Source organism: Azolla caroliniana, unplaced genomic scaffold (genome assembly GCF_043228905.1).
Source record: "Azolla caroliniana isolate FFs.n. ecotype wild unplaced genomic scaffold, voAzoCaro1.0.p SCAF_20, whole genome shotgun sequence".
In the NCBI taxonomy this organism is placed as follows: Eukaryota; Viridiplantae; Streptophyta; class Polypodiopsida; order Salviniales; family Salviniaceae; genus Azolla; species Azolla caroliniana.
In genome coordinates, this window is record NW_028230455.1 from 12,130,221 (window position 1) to 12,157,800 (window position 27,580).

At 38.9% G+C, this 27,580-nt stretch overlaps 2 protein-coding genes across 6 annotated transcripts; both read left to right on the forward strand.

Annotated features, from left to right (window-relative positions):
* Window positions 1-131: 131 nt before the first annotated feature.
* On the forward strand, window positions 132-2,565 carry LOC147851051 (uncharacterized). Of its 3 annotated transcripts, none has more exons than XM_087335419.1 (4): window positions 132-383; window positions 485-646; window positions 935-1,026; window positions 1,146-1,344. In XM_087335419.1, the coding sequence occupies exons 1-4, from the start codon at window positions 171-173 to the stop codon at window positions 1,234-1,236; spliced, it is 558 nt and encodes a 185-aa protein (XP_087191545.1). In that variant the 5' UTR covers window positions 132-170; the 3' UTR covers window positions 1,237-1,344. The 3 variants fall into 3 exon arrangements, with proteins under 3 accessions (XP_087191545.1, XP_087191546.1, XP_087191547.1); XM_087335420.1 differs by having other exon boundaries at window positions 1,187-1,342; XM_087335421.1 differs by lacking the exons at window positions 935-1,026; window positions 1,146-1,344 and adding an exon at window positions 2,295-2,565 and having other exon boundaries at window positions 140-383.
* Window positions 2,566-5,787: 3,222 nt separating this feature from the next.
* On the forward strand, window positions 5,788-27,237 carry LOC147851052 (uncharacterized). Of its 3 annotated transcripts, none has more exons than XM_087335681.1 (16): window positions 5,788-6,309; window positions 8,414-8,525; window positions 8,659-8,738; window positions 9,162-9,184; window positions 9,279-9,360; window positions 9,461-9,609; window positions 10,216-10,369; window positions 10,498-10,605; window positions 11,295-11,408; window positions 11,494-11,554; window positions 23,321-23,443; window positions 23,520-23,707; window positions 23,827-23,895; window positions 25,009-25,155; window positions 25,230-25,283; window positions 27,098-27,237. In XM_087335681.1, the coding sequence occupies exons 1-16, from the start codon at window positions 5,842-5,844 to the stop codon at window positions 27,161-27,163; spliced, it is 1,998 nt and encodes a 665-aa protein (XP_087191807.1). In that variant the 5' UTR covers window positions 5,788-5,841; the 3' UTR covers window positions 27,164-27,237. The 3 variants fall into 3 exon arrangements, with proteins under 3 accessions (XP_087191807.1, XP_087191808.1, XP_087191809.1); XM_087335683.1 differs by having other exon boundaries at window positions 6,168-6,309; window positions 9,290-9,360; XM_087335682.1 differs by lacking the exons at window positions 25,009-25,155; window positions 25,230-25,283; window positions 27,098-27,237 and having other exon boundaries at window positions 23,793-23,895.
* The last annotated feature ends 343 nt before the right edge of the window (window positions 27,238-27,580 follow it).

The window sequence follows — 27,580 nt, forward strand, 5'->3', positions numbered from 1 at the left end:
AAACTGGTTAAGCTTTAGCCGGTTCGGGAGTTCTCAAATTTCAACCGAATCGATCCCAAAACCGGGTAAGGGGTAACCGGTTTGGCTAAGCCGGTAAAAAAGAAAAGGAATGAAGAAAACAGAGAACAGACTTCCCCTGTCTCTGCACAGTGCAGAGCAAGCTGCGAGCGATGGGGATTCCTCTTCGCCGCGACGACGAGACTCCTGCTGATCATCACCATCGCCCTGCTCCCTCCACCCCACTCATCCATGAAGAATCCAATGTCCACCATATCTTTGTGTATGGCGACTCCAGGCCTGATATCACACCTGCCGCCGCCGCCGCCGGAGCCTCCCAACCCAAGCGCGCATGGCTCCTCGGATCCCGCCTCTACTCCTGTAACGTGCGTTACTCCTCTTATCGATGAACCTGTTGATCTTCTGTGTGATGCCGTATATGGCCCACTGATTCCTCCTTCTCTCTGTTTAATGGATGTGTGTCCAGATGGGCGGGGCTCAGCGTGCGGCTTTAAGACTCGAGGAAGCGGGCCATGCTGTTTTGGGCTACACCATGTCTCTTGACACGACTGATGGTATTCACAGGCTTCTCGATACCTTTGAGAGAAGAGAGTACTCGCCAAGCTTCTATGAACGAGACGTAGTTGAGGTATGTACATAACCAACAATTTAGTACAAAAGATTTCTCTGTCTCCCCCCCCCCCTCCCCCCTTTCTACTCAGAGATCAACAAAACATAGTACTTTTCTGTTGTAGAATCATGTTTTTCATCCAGTTTCAAAGCATTTGATTGTACAATATGATTATTTTCATTCAGTTTTAAAGCATAATGACTAAAAGGGTTTTTAGTTGTCTTTAAAGAACTCGCACAATATCTTTAGGTCAGTTGGCGATTAGTTGCAACCATCATATAATATGAACACCATTCTGAGAAATAGGACCTTTGCTTGACACATGAGCCGTTGGAATCTGATCGGCCAATTTGTAATCATGTTTCCATATATCCATTGATGGAAGGGATATTCGCTATGTAAGACATAAAAAACTGAAATTCCATCTAGAATGACACGAAATGTGACACTTCTTTGTCTGTAAAACATTAATCTTCTCCTTTTTTTATTTTCTTAAACCAGTTTATCAATACGATAGCATATCCACAAAAGTCCTGTTGTCTAACTGTATACTTGCAGTAAAAACTATTGTAGGACATGGAAGGCTGTCTGCAATGTCCACTTCCTAGTCCTTCATCAGATCTTGCAGAAGCTCAAATAGTTGTTGTAGTCAGGTTTTGTTTGAGACAGTGTACCATTAATCAACACATATGCTGATACTTTAAAAAGGATTGAGTAGTTCCATTTTCAGAATGGACATGTGCAATTGCGGTAAAAACTATTGTTGGACATGGAAGGCTGGCCCGCGATGTCCACTTCCTAGTCCTTCATCAGATCTTGCAGAAGCGCAATAGTTGTTACAGTCAGGTTTTGTTTGAGACAGTGTATCATTAATCAACACATATGCTGATACTTTAAAAAGGATTGAGTAGTTCCATTTTCAGAATGGACATGTGCAATTGCGGTAAAAACTATTGTTTGGACATGGAAGGCTGGCCCGCGATGTCCACTTCCTAGTCCTTCATCAGATCTTGCAGAAGCGCAATAGTTGTTACAGTCAGGTTTTGTTTGAGACAGTGTATCATTAATCAACACATATGCTGATACTTTAAAAAGGATTGAGTAGTTCCATTTTCAGAATGGACATGTGCAATTGCGGTAAAAACTATTGTTTGGACATGGAAGGCTGGCCCGTGATGTCCACTTCCTAGTCCTTCATCAGATCTTGCAGAAGCGCAATAGTTGTTACAGTCAGGTTTTGTTTGAGACAGTGTATCATTAATCAACACATATGCTGATACTTTAAAAAGGATTGAGTAGTTCCATTTTCAGAATGGACATGTGCAATTGTCAAAGTAACCTTGGGATGCATGAACTAGAGCAATTGGTTTTTTCAGTTTTTCTGTTTGGTTCTAAAGAGGTATCAAGTGGCTAGGCTGACATTCCATCTTCTGACCTATGTACTTGCTAACTTTTCATGTAATAGTACTTGCTTTACATAGCCTTGCTTTTAGAAGGATGCTGTCATTATTCAATGGAAATTTCCGACTATGGTCTCCCAGAACATTAACACACATTTATCTTCTAAGTATATGTTTCATTAAACAACCAACTTTCATTCTAGAATGTTGTACACAATCTCTTGGATGTATATAGGTCTCAAATGAGAAATTTTGTCCATGAGCAGGTAGTTACAGAAGCGGGAGAGCGTGTGCAATCATTCGTTTATCATCAACCAGAAGTAGACCAATCTAATCCTGTGCAAGGTGGAGACTGGTTGCAATACATACGCCAATAAGATTTTCTCTTCCCAATATTCCGACAAAAGTAATATTCTGCATGTAAAAAATTATGTTTATGAACTGAGTGCCCAGTTTCTGTAGTTATGCTGTATTTTACTAATCTTCTGTGAATCTAAATTTGAAATGTATTTACTCTGTAATAGAGTAGTGTGTTTTTGCATTCTCTACTGTGTGTTTTTGCATTCTGTAATAGAGTAGTGTGTTTTCATAGATTTGTTAACGAAGGCTCTAACACAAGCTTAGAGAGTTCGTAATATGATAATAAGAATATGCTAAGCTTAATGGTTGTCTTCTTTGATTACCTACAATTTATTATACAAGTACCAAACGTCCTATGATTTTAAATCCATTGTATCTATCTTGTATTGGATCATCTCTTGCAAAGCATTGGTGACACCATATTTTTTCTTGACTAACTCAAATGTATAAACCTTCCCCGTCACAAGAAGACCAAATGCACAAGGAAGACACAAAACCACACACAAGTGTCCGAACGCCTTTATGAAGAGGAGTGTGTTTTCATAGATTTGTTAACGAAGGCTCTAACACAAGCTTAGAGAGTTCGTAGTGTGTTTTCATAGATTCTGTAATAGAGTAGTGTGTTTTCATAGATTTGTTAACGAAGGCTCTAACACAAGCTTAGAGAGTTCGTAATATGATAATAAGAATATGCTAAGCTTAATGGTTGTCTTCTTTGATTACCTACAATTTATTATACAAGTACCAAACGTCCTATGATTTTAAATCCATTGTATCTATCTTGTATTGGATCATCTCTTGCAAAGCATTGGTGACACCATATTTTTTCTTGACTAACTCAAATGTATAAACCTTCCCCGTCACAAGAAGACCAAATGCACAAGGAAGACACAAAACCACACACAAGTGTCCGAACGCCTTTATGAAGAGGAGAGGTGCATGGTTTCTCAAAACCTTCCCCATCACAAGACGTCTAAATGCACAACGAACATACAAACACAAAATTTTATAGTTTTAAAGGTAAATACGTATGGTTAAAAAAATAAAAGATGAGAAAATTGTTGAGGATCCTATCGGCCACACCCAGTTTATATGTATGCATATAAGGGTGCAAAGATCGAGAATGACAGTGCATAGACAAATAGAAAGCGAAAGTACAGAGATGAGATATTTTACATGGAAAACCCTAAAAGATGGAAAAACTATGGGAGTCCACAAACTCCAAATACGAATCATTATAGAGGGGGGAATACAACAAGAAGCTTCAAGGCAATTAAATTTTTGTAGATTGTGGGAAAGGTTTATGTTGTAGCCTATACATGTCTATTTTTGAGGTATTCAACTCACCAAGATCAAAGGAATATGTTTACATATTCTCTAAATTCATTGGATCCTTTGGTATAAGAATCGAGTTTTTGTCACACTCTATTGTTGTATTGTAGATTATCTCTGGTTAAAATTATGAAACATTAGATCTAGTGCCCAAACATGAATCCTTATGGATGCTTATATATTTGCTAAGGCTAAAACAATTAAAGTGAGAAAATACAATTGATATACAATTTGCTAAGGCTAAAACAATCGTAGCACAATTGTTAAGGTTATTTTGGAGAGGCCAAAATGCATGTGCTCAACCTTTAGCATTCCACAACATCATCGATTAAAGTAAAGTAGCTAATGAGGTAGTGGCCACGTTTGAACTTGGGTATGTAGGTGATAAAAACTCAAGTTACCACTAGGGGGATTTGAGAGTTATTGGCAAACTTTGGCATCTTGTGTTTCCATGTATATAAATTTACATTGATGTATAATGAGAAGGGCTAACTTAACATGCACCTAGATAATTGGCAACATCCAACATTAATCTTTACCATAGTTGTTAGTGATGAACAACACCAATGCTAGATTCACACTCGTACATCTACAATGACATAGAAGTAGTACCAACAAGTTGGGTTTCTCACATTGGGTGAAATGGATGGAATTAATAAAATTGGAAGTATTGACGTTTAAAAAAAAACATTATTTGTGTCGTCTACATCTTGTTGTTGATACATGAAAAGACACACTTACATGGTAGGTGTCCTCCAAACAATAATCTCGATCCATATAGGATTTGATAGAGGGGCGTGTGTAAGTTTTAAGGTTGCTAGTTCAATTGGCGAGGATTTGTTTTGTCTTTGTATTTCATTCGACACTCGTGGAGTATTATCAATGAAAAAAAGATACGAATGCATGGTTGGAACTTTAATAACAATGTAAAGTTTCTCAATCATTTTTTACAAATGCGAGGGAACAAGTTGTTCTAGTTGTGAGATTTAATTATTAATCAAGTTCTAATTAAAACTCGGGTAGTGCCCTAATTTGTGGCACCTTGGAATCCTACTTTGATGACCTTACTTCTAAATTGGAGGTGCGCCTGCCATAGACCGGGGTTAGAAGTTCATGACACACAAAAGTGTGTGTGTTATCTGACTTGGGAGCTTTCATTGAAGAAACAATTGCTCATTCAAGACGTTGAAGTTTGTTTCATTGTTCGAATTGCGTGAGTGTTTGCAATAGTATCAATCATATTATATAATTTTGGTGACCTTAATTTAAAAGACTATTAGAATGCATGCAAATAAATGTAGTATATGAACGTTTTTCGAGTGAAGATTGAGTTAAAAAGTGACGAACTGGGATTTGAACCCAAGACCTTCTATTATATAATTTTGGCGATCTTAATTTAAAAGCCTACTAGAATGCATGCAAATGAATAATAACCGGCAATGGTTTGGTTCGGTTTGAGAGGGTCAAAACTGAACCATTAATTTTTTTTGAAACTTGAACTGAACCGAACCGAACCACAAAACCGTTAAAACCAAACTGCTGTTTTTTTTCAAATTGTTAAACCATTAAATTGTTAAAACCGTGGTTTCGTGGTCTAGTTTTGGTTTTCAACTAGGTCAAATTTAAAAAATTTAAAAAATTTCATTATTTTATTTTTTAAAAAATTTAGAGATGTCCCTAAAATGTAAGAATAAAGTGTAAAAATGAAAAGATTGTTTAAAAACAATTCTTTAAAATTTTAAAGAAGAAGAAGAAGTAGAAACCGTTAAACCGTGGTTTCTAACAGTTGAAACCAAACCAAACCGTTAAAAAAAACCTGAACCTGAACTTGACCCGAACCAAACCAAGCCGAGCCGAGCCGTTTTAACTGGTAAGCCGCGGTTTCGCGATTCGGTTTGGTTCACCGATTGTTACAAATGAATGTAGTATAGGACCATATTTTGAGTAAAGATTGAGTTAAAAAGTGACAAAGTGGGATTCGAACCCAAGACCTTCTTTTTCTTCTTCTTCTTCTTCCTTCACATGGAGAGACCCAGAAACAATCATGATAAGACACAGAAACCCAACAGAAGAACAAGAGAGAGACAGACAGAGAGAGAGAGAGTCTGTCTCTGAGAAGCCATGGCTGCTTCTTTGCTCCCCCTCGCATTGCCTTTCAACGGGCTACTACTGCCACGCAGCTCAGAACCAAGCAACTCTTCTGCTTTTACCCTGCTGCCGCCACCGATTGTACTCACCGCACACCGGCACCCCTCTAGTACCATTTGCTGCGCTCTCTTGCCACCGTCTCACCCTCCTCTGCTCACTGCATCCGCATCTGAGACGCCTCCTACCTCTCAATTACCCCCTATTACTCTACCGATCATTGATGCTCCTGAGAATGGCAACCGTGTCGAAGAAGAAGAAGATAAAGACGAAGCCGAAGAGTTGCATGAACTGTCCATTGGTTCAGACCTTCATCAGAAGCAGCTGCAATTACAGGATGTGGGGAGAGGGGAAGCGTCATCCAACGTGTCTATTGCTAAGGAGTGTGCGAGAAGGCGGAATTTTGCAATTATTTCTCATCCAGATGCAGGAAAGACAACATTGGTGAGTAGTTAGATGGATGGATACATATAAATAATTGGCGAGTAGATAGATAAATAAATAGATAGACGGATAGAAATAGATTGATAGATTTTATTATTGTTTTCAGAGGCCAAATATGACCTATGGGACCAAAAATATAATGTTTTCATGTGATACATATAAAAGTGAGTAGCAGACTCTTGATGTTCAAGAACTTTACTAATGAGTGTCGTAATTAAGAGTGCACATTGTGATTGTGAGAGAAATTCGTTCAAGGATTGGGATTAGTCGAAGATGTACAGAAAGCATAGTCAAATGTGAGAGAAAATAGAATAGAATAGATGTTTTATTATTCATTATGAGGCCAAAATTGACTTATGGAACCAAATCAACATATTATCTTGTATATGAGTCCTTCCTAAGAAGGGAAGGGGAGTTACAACTCTGTAGTAAAAACTCTCTACGTGAAAATAATGTATGCACATATGTGTTCACCCTTCATGGTGGACATTTGAGTATGCCACTGACATTTATCATGATCATCTAACAAGTGATCATATTTCTTGCAAATTGCCTAATATGCTGAGCATGTGATAAGTAAGTGATATTCATCCTCCACTAGGTTTCATTGTGTACCTTACATATCTTCATATTTGAGATAGAGAGTGGGGGAGTGATTGGGGATTTCGTAATAATTGGGATATGAACAATGCTTTTGTATTTGATGGTAGACACAGAGCTAGTGCAAATTGAAGGGAGTATTGAATTGACAGTTTTGTATATTGGATCAAGTCAAAATTCTTTCTTTCATGGAGTGTTCATCTTGTCTATTAACAATTCAACATGTCCCACTACCCATGTTATGGTGATACCACTTAGTCGTGGTACTATGTAGTCTTTGTCACACACAATTATTGACATAATTGTGTGTTTTCATGACAGAGAGGAGACTGAGAGAGATAGGGAGAGGGATCAAAGTGAAACATTTTCATGTAGTATATGTGCAGTTGATTTTTGCCTCTCAATTTTCGAGAGTTGTACTAAGGAATATTGCAATAGAGACTGCACATTGACAAACCTTTGTTCAGAGATATTAGAGAGAGATATTGTGTATGGGTTTAGGGATGTCCGAATTACCTTGTTAATTTTCCAATTATTGAGCAATAATGTGGCTGCAACAGTACTTTAAGTTAGACCTATGTCGGGGAGCACTTCCAATGTAGCTGAGTTTCCTTTATCTCTCTCAATTACACATATTTTATTATATGCCATTTTGCAAACCATTTTTGGATGTTTTGGAAGCGGCTGGACAAAAGAAATTTGCTTTTATGTTTTTTCTGTAATAAGTATCCAGTTTCCTATGTGGTTTTTGGTACGTGATTTCAGGGCATTGTGCTGATTTTAATATTTACTTATAAACTCGTTGAAGGACATAGAAATCTATTGGCCTTTGTCCAATTTCATTATTGAATATGGGGTTATTCTCTTAATCTTTCAATCACAATGTAGAAATTCCCTTTTGTATTATTTCTATTTCATTCCATGAGCTTGCTGAAATACTGCCTCCCCAAACCTCAGTACCATAAAGCAGAGTTTTGTAGCACACATGCATTTAATAGTATTGCGTTAATATCCTGCCTTTGGACTGTGCTCAAATGGCACATGCTCTCAAATTCATAGCATTGGGCTGCGCTGTGCTGGCTTCCATTATCCTAGCTGGCCACTTGTTCCAAGTGTGCTAACTAGGTTTGACAATTCCAAGGTATCTGAAACTATTAACCACTTCAATGTCCTCTTCATAGTAGACTGCTGGCTGCTGGCTTTCAGATTTTTGGCAGTGTACCACCATGACTTTAGTCTTAGTCACGTTGTCTGCTAAGTTCAAATGTTCACATATCGAATCAAAAAGCTTTTGCAGTATTAGCTGAGTTTATGCCAAATGTACAACATCATCCACATAAATCAGAAGCAATACTGTGAAATGCCCATGACTGGTTTTCCTCATGTTCTCCAACTCTTCTTATGATTATCACTTTTTAAATGGGAAATTATGTTTTAATGTTTGCGTGAATTTTATCTTTGACATACTCATATGTGTACCTGTGGTTGAATATGCTATATAAAGACGGAGAAACTATTGCTTTATGGAGGAGCCATACATGAGGCCGGTGCTGTTAAGGCAAGGAGAGCAGCCAGACATGCCACTTCTGATTGGATGGAACTTGAGAAGCAGAGAGGTTTGATGTTCAAACATATACTTTTCAATGATTATGATGCACGCTTATGGGAAAATTATTTATGGTTTTGTCTGATTCAAATATTACATTGTTAATTGTAGCTTTTCCTTTTTTGCTGATTTGCTGATTTTAGGTATTTCTATCACATCGACTGCCCTTGTTTTTGAGACAAATGGTTTCCAGATCACCCTCCTTGATACTCCTGGGCATCAGGTTCTTCTCTCTCTCTCTCTCACTTTCCACCCATTTCATCGAATTATCTATGTTCTTCCTACAATTGGGTCAGTCTGATTCATCCATTTTAGTTAGCAAGACCCTAGGTTTAGCTCTTTCTATGCCCAAACCAAATTTCTAGATGTGTTTACTTGGTATTTCTTTGGAGCTTTCCAGCAAAGCTAGAGAGTACATTATAGAAATGTAATCTTGTTTTCAAAAGCATTGATTTATTTCTTGTTCCTTTCATTTAGAAAGTTTATTGAAATTTTAACTTTGAGGTGTTTAGAGTCTATAGTTTATAAATATAGTCTTCATCCAGGTCTAGTGTGTGGGTTTAAAGCTTCATGCGTAAGAGGCTGCTGAGTCAGTGGTTGCATGTTTCATCATATAATAGAGTTCTTGCTTATCTTTCATTTGTAGGACTTCGGTGAGGACACCTACCGGTATTATTCCTATCACCAGAGGCACACCTTTCTGCTGAATTGTTTCCATCCATAAATGAAGACTGATTGAATAAACTTTTTGACTTGTGGTCAGTACCTTGGCAGCTGCAGATAATGCGGTTATGCTTGTAGATGGAGGAAAGGGTTTAGAGCCACAAACAAGGAAGCTGTTTGAGGTTTGTTTAATTTCTAAACAGGATTATAATTTCCGACTAGAGAATATGAGAAAATCTGTTTCCCTGAAAGATTAAATTAAATTTAAGCATTTGCGGATAGGTTTGCAGAATGCGGAAGCTCCCCATATTCACATTTATAAACAAGATGGATCGCCCAGCACTAGAGCCCTTGGAGTTGCTTGATGAAATAGAAAAGGAATTTGATCTTTCATTGCATGCAGTAAACTGGCCTATTGGATCTGGGGACAGGTTTGTTTCCTGATTTAAAGAATTCAACACAGGTGTCTACTTCATAAACTGTGAGATTGTAGTCAGACTAGCTGCATTTATTTATGTTCTGTATTTCAGCTATTTTATGTACTTATGCATAGGCATTGATGATTGCTATTACAGAGCTTGTTATTCATTCATGCCATTCTTAGTGTGGAACCATTCAAAAATACATAATGAACATAAAACAGAAGGTTAGGTGCTCATCAAGTAGGTAGTTGAGTAGGATCTTGGAAGCATAATGGTCGAGTTCCCTTCTCTTTTTTCAGCAATAAAATTTCTCTTTGATCAGATCTTTATTATATAAAACTAAATTCTCAATACAGATCAAGTGTGAAGGTTTGATGTATATTATTGCGTGCTGCATTTTCATTACAATCTAGATATAATAGCAGATTTGAATGTGAAATTTATCAAAAGATCAAATATTAAGAAAACAATAATGTCATGTCTATGAAAATAGTGTATTGTAAAAGTAAAAATGTAGAAGGATTTTCAAGGACATTGTCTTCTTGAATTCCAGCAAGAGTATGTTTCCTAACATTTGAGAGTGGCTGAAAGATTGCATTGCATTTTTATGGGTAGGTTCATGGGATTATATTTCAGACCAAGAAAAGAGGTACACCTTTTTGAAAGAGATCAAAAGCATGGGAGTAAGGAAGCATCAGTTCGTATCCTTTTATGGGGGGATCCTCTCTTGGAGAAGATTATTCCAGAAGATCTCTATCAGCAGCTAGAGGTTGAAACTTCTTCAAAAAGATAAATGTTTCCTACCAAAATATTTATATGATGCGAGGAGAGCATATTAAGTAATCTTGAATGAAGCTTTTAATTATTTATCATCTTTTAGTGCAATTATTTTAACAGGAGGAAATTGATTTGCTTGAAGCATTAGCCCCACCTCTGGACATAGCAAAAATTCATGCTGGCGAGCTTTCACCAGTTTTCTTTGGCAGTGCAATGAATAACTTTGGGGTAAGTGTGGCTGAAATGTAAGACGTTTGTAACTTGTTAAACTAAAGATTTTAGCATAGCATATATTATATTACCTTTGTATTATGTCTGAGCTTTATGGAACATCCAGTTTTTCGTTGTCCCTGTTGAGAAGGAAAGGTGTTTTAACTCTTAACATCTCTATGATGTATCATGTGATAATATCCTATCATATCCACGCAGTGAAGGCCAACTCATAACATTAGTGAGGACAGATTTCTGGAGTGTCTGTTTTTATTTTTCATTTTGTTGAGAAGAAATTAATGCTGTCTTAACTTTTGACATCTCTATGATGTCACATGTGACTATATCCTACCTAACTCAAACAATTAAAACAACTCATAATATTGTCTCACTAATGATGATGAAAGAACTTCAGTTTTCTTTGGTAGTGCTGATTTGATCTACAGTCATATGAACTGCTAATAAGTATCATCCTGAAAGCCACACTGTGAAGTAAAGATACTGTTAAAAACTGGCCAGAAATGCGTGGTCTGAACAATATGACTGCTGCATCATAAAGGTATCCCTTATTTGTTTTGGGGAGAGCTTAAAAAATGTAAAGGTCCCTGCCCAGGGTAGGCACTCGTAGCCTAGTTGAATGTGAAAAATTATAATAAAAAAGGAAAATACTTAGACATGATCACTTAATATATCTTACATTTATGCAGGTGAAGCTTTTCCTTGAAACTTTTCTCACATATGCCCAACAACCTGGGTCTCATATAGCTGATACTGGAGTTATAGAACCAAACTATCCTGAATTTACTGGTTTTGTTTTCAAGGTGTTACCCATTTGTATTTCTATATTTCATTAGTTCTTATAAAATTGGGTAATCAAAGAGGTCATAAGGCATTGTTTTTGGGCAGCTTCAAGCAAATATGGATCCCAAACACCGAGATAAGGTTGCATTTGTTCGTGTTTGCTCTGGTAAGAATTAAAGAATGATGGTTTAATTGTAATTTTAGGTGATATTGCCGTTCAATCTTGGAGGCTGTTTTGTTTTGCCACTCCCATTTTGGTTTATAGAAACTCCTTATGGATTTTAAATAGTAAAGGAACACGGTATTCCCTTATGGAAACTCCTAACGTATTGTAAATAGTGTGAGAAAATTGTTATGAACAGTTGTAAGAGGCCAAAGACGCTAGCAGCAACTTAACAATAAGATAAACCAAGAACTATATTTCTTCGTGAGGCGCAAAGCCTTTAAATAGAAAAATGAGAGTGGATTTTGTAACCCGTACATTTATGAAAGGAGGTAAATATCCCTAGGAACATAATGAATTAAAGTAGTGGAGTGGAGAGAAAAGAACAATGCATTAAATGCTATAATGAAGTAGTGGTAGGTTCAAAAAGTCAATTGTAATAAATGCTGGAATAAAGTAAATCTAGAGAGAGATTGCGAATGGAGAGATTAGTTCTGGGGCTGTCACCCGCCAACACCTCTTCTCAGCTCCAAAGTGGCCGTCCTACATTTAGATGAGTAAGGAGTTGATCAATGGTGTCCCTAGGCAAGGGATTGATAAAGAGGTCAGCCACATTTTCTGGTAGAGGTGTTCATTCATATTTGCCTATCTCAATCTCTAATTGATGTGATGAAGTTTGCAGCTACCCTATCACATTGCACAACGTAGAGGATAGATGTATGTCCATATAAGATGGCCCAATGATGAATCCATACTCCGATGTGTGTAAAAACATGACCAGTGGAATAAGTACCTGAATCCATCAGAGAAAGCTGATAAAGCGAGGGCAGTGGCATTCCACTATGAGGTTCAAACGAGAAAAGGCTTATGGTGGATAACTAGGCAATGTCTTACAGTGGGGCATCTTCCTACCAAGTGTTATTTTGGAGCTGATCCATGTTATCTTGCGTTCCAAGTTAATAATATTAGTTTAGATCACTCTATTCTTTTCCACTTTGGTCATGTTAGATGAGGACAATCCAAGCTATATATTGGAATGGGGTTAGTGCATTTACGCTTATGCCATGTGATTCGAACCATTGTTGTATTTTAGCATGAACATCTCCATGTTCAGCAAGTTGTTTTGATCACATAAGTGCCAATGTCGAGTACCTTCATTTAGGGAGCTCACAGAGCCGTTGGATACACATTGATCAGAATAATGCCTTGATGATTATTCTGCTCCCATCTCTGCTTGGATTATATCATGGGGTACCGATGCTTTGCTCCTTATCATGTGGGCAATCATTGAGGCTAAAGGTTGTCTCTAAATCTCTCTGTGTGGCTGTGTTGTCTCTTGCCCGGAGCACCCAATCCATTGCCGTGGACATGATAGTGGTGAAAACCTCTCCTTGCATCATTATCTTCCCTTGCTGCTCTTTCATGTCGGGTTCACCGAAGTGTGCGTGCATGTGCTATGCTAGCGGGACTGCGGAGGATCTGAAATAGGGAAGATGTGTTGTTGGGGAGTAACTTGCAATGGCGTTTCCCAGAAACCTTCACGTGTTGTCTACCCTTTCGTTGGCTCCTCTTGTGGATCGTCCTCATGGGCGGCCTCCTGTAAATCCTTTTGAGAATTTCCCTTGAGGATACTCTTCGTGGATTCAAAGGGGCGTTCATGGATCTGATGGATGCTCAAGAAACGAACATCCATTTGTGCTTTAGGCTCTCGTGCAATGAACCAATTCTCTTTGTGAAGAATGTGTGCTTGTGCAATGAATGGGTGCTCAAGCAATGAATGGTTGCTCGGGCAATGAACCAGCGCTCATGCAAATAACGAGACTTGGACAATGCATCAACTCTCATGCTTTCAAAGGACTCTCGTGTAATGGAGTAGCTTTCGTGGTTTTGATGGATGCTCGTGCTTTGGGCGCTTGTGCAATAAACTAACACTTGTGCAAAGAACGGGTGCTCGTGCTTTGGGTGCTTAGACAATATACTTGCACTCACGTTTTCAAAGGGCTCTTATGTAATGGAGGAGCTCTCATGGATTCAAAGGGGCTCTCGTGGAATCCCCCCTTCATAGATTCCTTTTGTGGAATCTCTGTGTAAATAATGGGCACTCATGGATTCCAAGGAGATCTCATGGATCCAAACTCTTTTTGGCATTGTCTAACACCTAAACCCTAAACCCTAAACCTTACTCCCTCGGTCGTTCCAACACAATTACACGACGATTAACCGAGATTAAGACTAATAGTTGTTTTGTGCACCAAATACTAGATTAAGAACGAAACAAGTTTGATTACAATGAGAAAGCCCTTTGAACATAGGGTGAAACAAGGATGAGTCTACAAAAGGAAGGGGAAATAAACTATGAAGGTCTTCAAATTTCGGTGGCCTATGCTTATGAATGATGGCCGCCTCACCTTGTCGTCTTGGCTTTCTACTCCCTTGTATGCTGCTGCCTCCTCTTGAGTGCATCCTTTCTTCGTCTCTTACACCCCTCGAGCAAGAACCCTCAATATCCTTTCTCACTCTACCAAATGAAGCTTAGTAGAAGGAGAGGAATATGAAGAGAAGTGGCCCACTATCCACTATCCATTGTCACACCCAACACCTGAAACGCTAACCCTAAACTGAAGAAGAAGGAAGAAAACCCTAAGAGAAGTAGAGAAAAGTAACCAAAACCCAAATCCCAAAAGGAGGACATTGGGAAGATGCTCTCAAGTTCTCCCCACAAAAAAATCCAAAAAAGGATTGAACCCCAAATAAGCCCTCCTAGTTCCCTTCTTATGATGATAGATGAGGCCAACCTACCCTAATAAATGCTCACCTACCCCCTTTTTATCGAGATGTTAAAAAGGGTAGATAAATCCCATGTATTCATGTGCCAAGATTCAAACCTTTCATCTTTCCCCACACATAGCCTTAACCATTTGGCCATTGACTGCTTATTACTATCTTTTTCTTTTTGTGTACATTCATATTACATTGTTTTCTGTGGTTGTCCCTTCCCCCTTTTTCTCCTTATCCCCCATTTGGACCTGCTATTGTGACATGGCGGTTCCATGAGTAGAAAAGGGAGAGGGAAAAAGGGACAACCACAAAATAACATAAATATGTAAATATGAAAAGAAAGATAAAATAATAAAAAGTCAATGGTCAAAGGCTATTGATTGTGTGGGGAAAGATGAAAGGTTTAAATCTTGGCACGTGTGTACATGGGAGTTATCTACCCCTTTTTGTATGTCAATGAAAAAGGGGGTGGGCCACTTCTCTCTATCTTCTTCTTCTCCTTCTACTAATCTTCTTTTGGGGCTGTGAGAGAGAGATGTTTAGGGATTCTTCTTACTCGGGACGGGTGGAATAGATATAAAGGAGGCACTCGAAGAGGAGGACATGGATGAGGGAGTGGAAAGCCACGATGACAAAAGGTAAGGCAATTGTCAATCATGAGCTCGGGCTACCAAAGCTTGAAGACCTTCCTCTTATTGTTCCCTCGTTTTCTTTATTTGTAATCTCGCGATTGGTACATCCTATACTAAAAGAAGATTTCTTGTTGTAACAAAACTTATTTTGGTTCTTAATCCAACTTTAGTTGTACAAAGATTATTAATCTTAATCCATGTTAATCTCATTGTGTAACAATGTGTGCGGCCTTGCTAGGAGAAAGCACTCAAAGGCCTTCCACGAATGAATTCTATGAGCGTCCCTTCATTCCATGAGCACCCCTTCAATTCCACAAGCGCTTGTTGAATCTACGAGAGCCCTTTGAAAGCACGAGAGCGCGTTCAACCCATGAGTGTCAAGATCATGAGAGAGAGAGAGAGAGAGAGAGAGAGAGAGAGAGAGAGAGAGAGAGAGAGAGAGAGAGAGAGAGAGAGAGAGAGAAGAGAGATTAACATCTTCTAAGACCAATGGTCCATGAGACAATTGGTTACAACAAAATGGGATGTGTACCCAATCATTGAAAATAAAAATAAAATAAAACTTAGACAAAAGAGTTCTAGTATTGTACAAAAGGCGTTATGGTGTAACATATTTTATAAAGGAAATGGCTATTTGATAGGCCTAGTTTCAAAAAGGAGTGAGAGGTCAAAGGGTTTCAATGTGGTTGTGGCTTGTGGTCCTGATGTAAAAGGTACCCTGTCCATAGCTTCTAGGTGGTGTAATTCATGTTCCCGTATCTTCTTAATTGCTTTTACACAAGTGACTTTGAGGCTCAGCATTTGAGGGTATTTGGTTGTTCTTTTGTTTTTTGCTTTAGCAAAGGAGAGGCCAAGTGGTGCAAGTGTGTCCATGCTCATCGTCCCCTCCTGTCCCTGAAAAATTTCATTGGTTACATGTTGATGAATATTAGAAAGGTTATGGTTAGCATTTTGTAGCTTATTCTCTCTATGTTGTTTTAGCTCTAAGATATAACTACTTAGTTTTTTTATATCTAGGGTATCTAATAGTTTTGAGAGGGTCCTAATATGTCTTGGTATTTTGCCCTTATCTCAAATGAAGTTGGACACTTGCATGTAAAGTGATACTCATCCTCTATTTCTATGTGACATAATCTACATATCCTTTCCTCTCTGGGGACTCCATTAGCACGACCATTCTCAACCTCAACTTGGTGAGATGATACTCTAAGTTGTCCAATGGCAACCCTTAGTGCATTTGGTAAGAATGTATCTAGATATTTTGGTCGTATAATAAAACCTAACTTAGAGAAGTGCATGAAGTGTTCCTTATAGTACAACATTTAAGATGAGAGTGGTTCTAGTGGGTTGATTCATTGATATTGAGTGTAAATTTGCCACATTTCTTGGCATATTACTTTATTATGGTCCTCATGAGAGATTAAGTTTTATCGATCTCGTGGTTGTATTGAAGAAGCGGAGGTTGGTTATTAATGTCTAGACTGTTTGCAAAAAGCCAACTTACCATAGTGCTTTACAAAGAGCTAGTATCTCCGGATTCAAAGTGATTGAGATGCCTCGAAAATTTGATGAGATATCCTATCTTGTGATTGGCTATGTATCCTATTAATAAAAACTATAAGTTTAAAAAGTGCTTCTACTAACTTCGGGGGTAAAGTGAACTTTGCTCTAATGATGTCTCTAGGTAGCACAAGATGTCCTTTCCATTGAACTGGCCTGTCGTTTCGACAACCGTCTCTATGGCTCGGTCTAGGCAGGCCGTGTTCTCCTTTCTTGCATCATCCTATCCATTGCTACAACCATCATCGTAGCGAGATCCTCTCCTTGCATCTTGATTTTTCCCTTGCCGCTCTTTCACGTCGGATTCACCAAATTTTGCATGTAAGTGTGCATGTGTGTGCTACTTAAGTGAGACCACGGGAGTCTTGGACCAAGGAGGACTTGAAAAGATGGGGATGAAAGATCTAGGAGTTGATAGACTTGGATGTCAAAAAGTTGTCGAAGAAAAAGGTGTCGAAGAAAGGTGTAAGTCGAAGAAAGAAGTTGAAGGGAGGTGTTTGTCGAAGAAAGAAGTGTAGTAGAAGAAATGTGGAAATCAAAGAAAGAAGTTGAAGGGAGTATGTCGAAGAAAAAGTCAAAGAAACGAAGAAGTTGGAGGGATGAGTATGTCGAAGAAATGTTTTAGTCGAAGAAAGAAGTCGAAGGGAGGAGTATGTCGAAGAAACTTCTTCCTTCTTTGAAGGTTATGACAGGTGAGTTTCTACAAGGGAATACATGGTGATGAAGTTGATGAGAAGCAAAAGTCAAAGAAACCCCTTTAGTTGAAAGGGGGGGGGGGGTAAGTTGAAGGTTACAGATGCATGAAGAGAAACAAACACTTGCGGGAACATGAAATTACGGGGGTTTGCCTATGGGAACTAGATCATCAGGGGCATTTACGCGATTAATGCGATGAGTATGAGTTTATGACAAAATGACCTTGAAGAAATAGATGCTTGATTACATCAACAAGGCCCTTTATAAAATAGGGTTTGCAAGTTACAAAGGGTAGGGGTTACAACGATGACAACCTCAAGTTAACCACGAGCTCAAGCAAGAGATAGAAAGTGAGAGGAATGAAGCTATTGGCGAGTCGAGTGGGTCACCGATATTGCAACTACCTCCGACGGCCATGATGCCTCGAATTGGGGTAGAGTTCTTGTGCCACTCCGTCCTCCCAACGAAAGATTGGTGTGTTACCTTGCCACCTCCTCGTTGCCTCCACTCGAGCATCAAAAACATAGATGAAAAAGAGTCGAAGAAACGCAAAACTCGAAGAAGACTCCCTCCATTGGCAAAATCGAAGAAGACGAAGATGAACACTCCCAAGCTTCCAAAACATTGAAGAAGACCACCGAAAAACGAAGAATGAACGAAGAAGCCAAAATAAGCCCTCCCTCATAAAAGGAGGGAGGTGCTATATTTGCATTGCAAATGTCCCTTTCCCCATATAAAAGTAAAAATAGGAATATATTTTAATACGGCCGCTCTAACATAGAATCAAACTTTGCATGTCCTACATACATTGAATGGCCCTAACCACTAGGCCATTCACTTTTATTAATTCTTTAATAATTATATATATATGTACATTTTGTGGCTCCCCTTTCTTTGCCTTTTCCCATGTGCTACACATTCTCTCTTTCTTACTTTTCCACACATGCTTTCACTCTATTCCATATTGTCTTTTTAGCCACTTTCCCACCTTTGGGCCTCCCACATCACGACAACGTGGGAAAAGGGGCAAAGAAAGGGGAGCCACAATCTGTAAATATAAAATTATTAAAGAATTAATAAAAGTGAATGGCCTAGTGGTTAGGGCCATTCAATGTGTGTAGGTGGTGCATAGTTCAATTCTCTGCTAGAGCGACCACATTAAAGTATTATCTTTTTTTTACTTTTATATGGGAAAATGGACATTTGCATTGAATGGAAATGAGGCGCCTGCCTCCCTATAAAAGGAGGGAAGGAGGGCTTATTTTAGGTCCTTCATTCTTCGTTTTTGGGTGGTCTTCTTTAACATTTTTGGGAGCTCGGGAGTGTTCATCTTCGTCTTCTTCGAGTTTGCGTGGGGTCTTCTTTAGTTTTCTTTTTATCATCGACCTTCTTTGTCCCTTTTCAGGTTTTCGAAGCTCAAGTAGGGGCAACAAGGAGGCGGCAAGCTAGCACGGTCGTTCATAGAGAGGACGGAGTGGCACGAGAACTTTCCCCCGATTCAAGGTATTGTTGTTGTCAGAGGTAGTTGTGATCTCGGTGGCCCACACTCGACTTGCCTACATCGGAAGCTTCACTCCTCTCATTGTCTTCTCTTGCTTGTGCTCGTGGTGAACTTGAGGTTGCCACTCTTGTAACCCCTCCCCCCTTTGGAACTTGTAAACCCTATTTTTTAAAGGGTCTGCTTGTTGTAATCTAGTGTCTACTTCTTAATACAAGGTCATTTTGTCTTAAACTCATACTCGTCGCATTAATCACGTGATTAAACTCTTCGTCAAGCATTTGAGACGACCTAATTTGCATCTGGGAACTCTAACAATTCCGTGCTCTGCAGCATTTGCTTTGAGCCTTCGACTAGATGCTTCCTTTGACTAAAGGGGTTTCTAGGACTAAGCACTTCCTTTGACATACACCTTTGTTCGACTTACATTTTTCTTCGACATCTTTGTTTCTTTGACATACACTTTTAGTCGACATCATATTTTCTTCGACATACACTTTTCTTCGACATCTTTGATTCTTTGACTATGCGCTTCTTTCGACTAGAAGGTTTCTTTGTCATCGACTAGTCCTTTCGACACCTTTTTGACCCTCGAGTCTTTTCGACTCTTAGATCTTTTTCGACCCCATCTTTTTGAGTTATCCTAACCTCAGTGTCTGTTGGAGGGTGGAAGCTCCAGACCTACACTCTCTTTCATCTTTATTATCTCCATTCTACATTCTCTCTCTTCCTAGATTCTCCTCTATCTAGAATCTGCAATGCTTTAAATGCCTTTTCTCACTTCCAATTTTTCCAAGATATTCCCTTTTATTCCTAGTTTATTGTACCTGTTTGGTAGTACAAGAGTCTCTTAACTACCAAACAACCATTCCCAATTTTGTATAAATAGGCTATACCAGCCTCTTTTGTAACCAGATTATTTTCTGCTGCTAATTGCAAATAAGCTCTATTCTTTGGTTGTGTCTCTACTCTTTGCAACTATTTTTTCTACTGCTGTTAACAGCCTTCTCACAGCTTGGCTGTGTCTGTTTTGTTCTCACTGTTCCGCTGTTGCTATTAACAGCGTTTCTCACATGGTATCAGAGCAGTGAGGTCTCCATATCCTCAGCCTGATTTTTTTTTGCCAAAGAGCACACAAAAGTATCTTCTTTCCACCCTCTCAACCTATAGAGAAGGTTCATCTTTTTTATTTTCCGCTCATCTGAGCCTCGCCTAGCATCTAGGGAGGAGTAGAAGGACCCTGAGCATCTACTTACAGCTGCTGCAAATTGTGCAGTTGTAGCTCAAGAGGAGGATATCCATGGCCTCACATGCCACCATTGTTTCATCAACTATTCCCCAACTCCCCAAAGAGTCCATCTTGGATGGGAACAATTACTTGGATTGGGAACTGCAAATAAATACCTTGCTACAGTACCATCGTCTATGGAATGTAGTCAATGGTAGTGACAAGAAACCACCGGTAACTTCATCCTCTTCAACCAAATCAGTTGCTGGCTCATCTAATGCTGAGATTGAAGCTTGGTTACCTAAGGATTCTTGTCCTCATGCTTTCCTCATGTTTAATATTAAACCGAGCATCGCTCGTCAATTTCAAGATACAGATTAAGAGACAGCCAATGAACAATAGGCAGCCATAAAAAAGAGACATCATCGAGCTAATCATGCTCAAATGATAGCTATTAAAAGCCAACTAGTGATTCTGAAGATTCATGATACTCCCAACATCATATGGATCAAATAACGCAATTTGTTACTCTCCAAAAGGAACTAGTTTCTTTTGGAAGCAAGTCAACTGAAATTGAGTTTGTGCATCGTCTAATAATAAAGTTGCTTGAGTCATTCTCAGCCTTTTGTGACACAATTTCTCTTCTTCCCAACACACCTGATATGAATACATTTCTTGGCATGCTACAAGACAGGGCAACAAGGAAGAAAAGTGCTTAAACTTCCAATGAGATGCTTCTACATGCGAAAAGTAAAGGCAAGTGGAAGCAAAATGGCAACTCCTACCAATCCAAGACCAACAAACAACCCAGCCTACAAGGAGCTCACCTACCATTATTGTGGCTACAAAGGTCACATTCAGCCCGATTGTCGGAAAAAGAAAAACGACAATCCAAGAAATCATCTTCTACCGAAAGTCAACCTACACCAATATCAAACTTGGTCCACTCAGCCAAAGAAACAGTTTTCCTTGGCATTGAGGAACATTCTTCACATTTGGTTGGAACGACTACCTCACACATTGATGAGTGGTTAGTAGACAGTGGTGCCACTGCATACATGACTTATGACAAATCCATTTTGCATGATGTGAAGCCTAGCTCCTCCCAAATCTCCTTCGTGTGGGTAATGTGTTTCTTAACACTTCTTCAAATGACGAACTTGCTGTTCTTTAAGATGTGCTACATGTGCCTCGCATCTCTGCCCACCTACTCTCAGTCTACCAAATCACTAAGCAAGATTATGAAGTCTACTTTGATAGCTGAGTTTTGGAAGTCATTGACACCAACAACCTACAAATTGTAGCTAGTGGCACACAAGAATGGGGTTTATACCGCCTGAAAAGTTCCCACAGCCCCTTGGAAAAATCCAAATCTCATCTTCTTCGTCTTCTTCAAGGCTCTCATGCCTTGGTGGCAGAAGAAGATCCCACATTGTGGCATGCTAGGTTCGGTCACCTCAACTACGATTCTCTACAAAAGCTCTCCTCTTCACAACTAGTTGAGGGTTTGCCTATTTTCAAAACTCCCAATATCCCATGTGTTGCTTGTCTTCATGGCAAACAACATCGAGAGCCTTTCCCTCATGAAGCCACTCACCGTGCAACATCTATCTTGGAGTTAGTGCACATGGATCTTTGTGGTCCATGAAAACCACTACTCTTGGTGGTGAACACTACTTCATGCTTATAATTGATGATTTCTCCCGTCTCAAGCCTTCATCAAATTTCAAGAATGAGTAGCTCTTGTTGAGAAAGAGACATCAAAGAAAGTTCGAAAGATCAATTCCGACAATGGTGAAGAGTTTATCTCCCAAGCTTGCCACCATTTTTGTTGTCAACGAGGCATTGCTCGCCAATTTTCTACACCCAATACTCCTCAACAAAATGGATTTGTGGAAAGGAAGAACCGGATAGTCCAAGAGATGGCTTGTACAATGCTATCTCAATCTGATCTTCCTCTCTCATTTTGGGGTGAAGCTGTCAACACAGCAGTCTACATCATCAACTGCTGCCCAACAGAAGAAGTTGCTGCAATGACCCTTGCAGAAGCATTTACAGGTGTAAAGCCCTCAGTATCTCATTTTAAAGTCTTTGGTTGTGATGCCTATGTTCACATTTCAGATCATAAAAGGACTAAATTTGAGTTCAAAACCAAGAAATGCAAAATTTCTTGGTTACAACACACAATCTAAAGCCTACAGGTTATGGGATTTAGAATCAAAGTCCCTAGTCATCTCTAGGGATGTTCATTTTGTGGAGTCCCAGCAGGATGACTCTAGGATTTCACCTGAGTTCAAGGTTGAAATCCCAGCTCCTCCGGAATCTCCTATTTTAGACGAAGATTGCTCACCTTCAAATCCCCCATCTCCTCCTACTCAATCTCTAACTTCGCCAACAATTCAAACCTCTCCCTCAACTCCGCTCGTTTCCCCTCCCTCTACACACCACTTCCCAAGTGGCTTCGAGCCACCATTCATGATTCTCATCTCTCCAATGCTGAACTTCATGAGTATACGTTTGGTTCTTTGTCCAACATGAAAAGAACACGTAAGTCACAACAGCCTCTTTACTCATGCAACTTTGCCTTACTGTGCACTGTTGTGCAATCACAAGAACCCACAACAGCAAACGAGGCCTTGTTCTTCCAAAGTGGAAAGCAACAATGGAAGTTGGACTTGATTCCATTGAGCGGAATCATACATGGGACCTGGTCCCACGGTCTACTCACAAGTTATCAACTTGGCATATTGTCCTACTCAAGAAAATGTGGCTGATTTATTTCCTAAGCCACTTTCAAGGCAAGCCATTGATCAACTCCTTGGTCGACTCAATGTTGGACCGCCGTTCTGGAGCTGAGAGGAGGTGTTGGAGGGTGGCAACTCCAGACTTGCACTCTCTTTCATCTTTATTATCGCTGTTCTACATTCTCTCTCTTCCTAGATTCTTCCCTCTCTAGAATTTGCAACTCGTTAAATGCCTTCTCTCTCTAGAATCCTTGTCCTTGATGCTTTGCTTCTTTTGTGCTCTGCTTCATGTCTTCTCGAATCATTCTTTTTAAATTACAATGGTGTAGTTAAAATGAATGAAGCTCCTAAATCTCTCTACGTTTACATAGTAAAGTAAGAGACTGCACATGTGGAAATAAAGGATCAACCATAAGCTACAATCAGGATGGCATTATGAAACACCGAGAATGCTCACTAGAAACCTCCTGAATAACTAAACAACCCTTAAAACCTTGGGAATCCTCACAGGTGTTTTGCATGGCTACACATTTTTTTGCAGGACATGACGTTTAACATTCTAACAGCATTCAAGGAAATTAAGCAGCAACCACAACAAATGCCAATGATTATGTTATTTTTTAAACTTTACAGGCCAGTTTACAAAGGGCATGAAAGTACAACTGGCACGGACAGGAAGAACAGTATCTTTGACAAGACCCCAAAAGATGTTTGCTCAAGATCGTACAACTATAGAGACTGGCTTTGCTGGAGATGGTGAAATCCGAATATATATTTTTCTAATTTGTGATTTTAGTTTTTCTGTTTCTAATCCAAGACTTATTGCTCTCAGTTATTGGGTTGAATAATCCAAATACATTTGCCATTGGAGATACGATATACACAGGTCCACGTGTTCGATATCCTGGAATACCTTCTTTCTCTCCGGAGTTGTTCAGCTACATGCGAAATCCCAACCCTTCTAAATACAAGCAGTTTCAAAAGGGGCTTACAGAGCTTCTGGGAGAGGGTGCAGTTCAGGTGGATGTTCAGCCTGCCTGAGACCTTTAAAATTAATTTACCTCAATCTAATCCTCTGTTATGTACTATTCTGTTGAATTTCCAGATCAACATTCTCTGAGTCTTCTCTTTTGGATTAGGTGCTTTACTCCATTGATTCAGGAAGAACTGATCCGATTCTGGCAGCTGTTGGGCAACTGCAATTTGAGGTTAAATTATTTGCATTCTTTTACTGATTTACTATCTTTTTTCATTCCAGATGCTACAATATGCCAAAACACTATGTGTAAATACCTAAACATTTACTCATATATGTGGACACAATGTAATCGAGCATTTAGTGATAGATGTGTACACAAAATAATCAAAATTGAAGGGGAATGTCAAATGCAGGATGTTTAATAAGAACATTGCTTCCTTGGATGTGTGCATATGGCTCATTATGAGTTTGATGGTTGCCAGTAACATGGATAATGTGAGACCATTATCCCAAGTGTTCTTCTAGATACTTAAGAGTGTCTCCCAACCTCCTTCAGAGTGGCTAAATTATAGCTGAGAGGTCATCTATGTAAAATCCGTGGTCTTATTCAAAGAATGGTGAGTGGAAGCTTATTTTTATTGACATGTGTCATTTTCACTTAGAATTCACTCCTACCATGGGTTTACAAGGATGGGGATGAGACAAAAATGTCCATTCCCTGTGATTTCAACTGAGGGTTTCATATCCTGATTAGCTATGCAACCATACTGTTGTTTTGGATATTTTCAGTAAAACTACATTTTGTTATGATTGAAAGGACTTTAAATTATTATGAAATTGAAATCCAGTAAGCACACACATGGCTTTTCCTTTTATTTCAATTAGTATAATAGGGAACAATGCTTCACATCTTGGTATGCGCAAATGTCATCTTGGTATGTCTGTGAGTAATAATGTATACCAGTGGTGTAAGGACTTCCTAGCAATGAGCTATTGACGTGTCAAAAGATAATAACTTATTTTTAGGCTAGTTTAATTCTAGTTCTAATGGAAGGGCTTCCTAGACCTATTGACATGTCAAAAGACAATAACTTATTTTTATGCTAGTTTAATTCTACTTCTAATGGAAGGGCTTCCTAGACCTATTGACATGTCAAAAGACAATAACTTATTTTTATGCTAGTTTAATTCTACTTCTAATGGAACAGCTTGGCAACTAGATACTGAAGTATTAACTATAGTTTCCCAGAACATGAGCTTGAACTGCGATGCTGTAATGTATTATATTTTCTGTCCATAGATTGCCTTCCAAGAGACTAATATTCGTGTGGTTTTCTCACAGGTGCTGCAATACCGAATGTTGAGTGAATATGGTGTAGAAATACAACTTGAACCTCTAGGTTACAGTGTTGCTAGATGGGTAATGGCTGGTTGGTCTGCCATAGAGAAATCTGGGAAGCTTTACAATTGCGCGACAGTAAAAGATTGGGTAAGGAGTTTACCCAGCTCATTATTTCCATTTTAACTTTCAAGTATCATAACAATTGATATTGTTTGTGACAGTGGGGAAGGCCTGTTTTGCTTTTTCGAAATGAATGGAGTGTATCACAGTTACTGGTAATCCCGCTTTGCTTTTAATGTCCGTAATATTTCAACACCAATCAATTCCATGTTCATTCTGCTCTAGGTCACACAAATTCCAGTAATAAAAATATTTTCGTGAACGGTGTCTCCTTTAAATATTTCAATCTTTTCTTATTGTCTAAGAAACAAGAAACTAGATTTCCTGAACAAGGACAAATACCAGCACAAGTAGCTGCCCTCCACTGCGAACACCTTAAGTCTAATGTGTAAAGATTATATCTGCAGCTGTGTCCAAAGGTCTCTGAAGATTCTTTCCACTCAAGAATTTGTGGATCTCCTCCATGTTTTCTCTATCTGTGTCTTTACAGAAAGTATATGTTGGGTGGCAGCATGTATTCTGTTGAGGTCTACAATAATGAAGTGTACATAATCTGCCACTACACCAATGGGTTTGGGTCTCATGTAGACAAGGCACAGGTGTTGTGAGAGTCAGAATATAATAAAATTCTGGTAGTACTGAAATCCACAGTAAAGGTTAAATGGTGCACAATTCACCGCTACACCGAAGGGTTAGGGTGATATCGATAGCTCATATAGACAAGGCACTAGAGTTGGGGAGTTAGAATATAACATTGTGGTAGTGCCATGCCTATGTGGCCATACCTATGTGGAATGTAATTAAAACCCTGTCCTACTGCAGATCTGTGTAGACCATTCAAAATGGCCTCTCCATGTGATAATCTCATCCCGAAGAGATCTCTCTCATACTCTAGAAAGTGGAATAGATAAAACAGTCTCAATCATCTAATGTTTTGGTCTAGGCCTCACTATTCATAGTAGTCATGCATTCTCTTTCATCATTTCATTCGGCTAAAGAAAAGTGTCTTCCTAGCTCAGATGGAGAAAGAAAGAAGGATATATTACATCTCCTAATAGACCAATTTTTTCCCATGAGATTGAATGAGGTTACATCTCAAAATGGTGTCTTATCTTGGAATACAACAAACCAAAGTAAATATAAAAAATAGTAAAACTGTTTAAGGTACCAGATATTTGGATTAGCTAAGCACAAGACCTTTCATAGCATTTGACTGTAGATATCTCTAGATAGCTGGTGAGTTTTGCAGTTTCCGTTTAGACAGACTTCCTGCGTTCCAATACTAAGATGCATTCAGAGGTTAACAAAGTCATCGTGCAAGATTCTATTCATCTAGAGACTCCACATGTGCTTGAATGTATTAGTTATGAAGATGATGTCCTTTAATACCATCTTCTCCATGTCACTCAAGATGGATTTATATACTACACCATGAACCATTGGAGAGATTCACACTTCATTACAACAACGTGCGACAGATGAGTATTTAATGTACCTCCTGAGCAAAGGAGATGACAACTATGCCATACAGAGCCATAGTTGGAGCAAATAGCATGTGATGTACTTCTTCGTTAGGCAGGATTTGAATCGTTTCCCTGGGTCATGGATTCGGATGATCAGAGATGATTGGATTTGCAATTTATCACATCCTAGTTAGAAGGGCAACTACCTAGTTTAGGTACAATTTAAGTTTGATTTATTTTATTGGACATCTTATGAAATTCACATGGACGTTGGTGATCTTGTAGGTCACATTAGTGATTTCATTTCATGTGTCCCTCTTTCACACACTCACATATTTCACTGAATTAGTCTTATTATACATGTGACTAATAGTCTCTATTATAATCCATTGAGAGTTCTTGATGTGTTCAAGGTAATTGGTGTTAGAGATAAAAAGTGAAAACAGTTGAAATCTTGATAATGTGTTTCTTGATTAAATTTTTCATGTTTTTGAAAATGTTTGCAGGCTGAAAAGAAAGAGATAGGTGAACTGGCACCATATGCACTTCCTCCGGCAGATGGAAACCGGTAACAGTTGCAGTGCCCTTGAGGGCATATGTATATTTCAACATTTCTCATCAATGGATACACATTCTTTAATGAAAACCTAAATGAATATGTATATTGCCACATTTTGTTACCAATGTCTTATAGAAAGCTAAATGAATATGTGTATTTCCACATTCTATTAGCATTGTCTTAGGGCAATAGGATTGATTTGTGAAATTGATGGAGCAAATGTTAATCCATGATGTCAAACTAAAAATTGGAGTTCTTCCATTGTTAATGGTTGTAACTCATGCTGTATGGCTGCACAACACAAGCTTTACCACTTAACCATGTTTACTTGGTTGTAAGCATAGAATGGACCATATGTATCATATGTGCATTTGCATTTGAGAATGATTCAATCAAACGTGTATGGTAAATCATCTCAAAGTTGGATTCG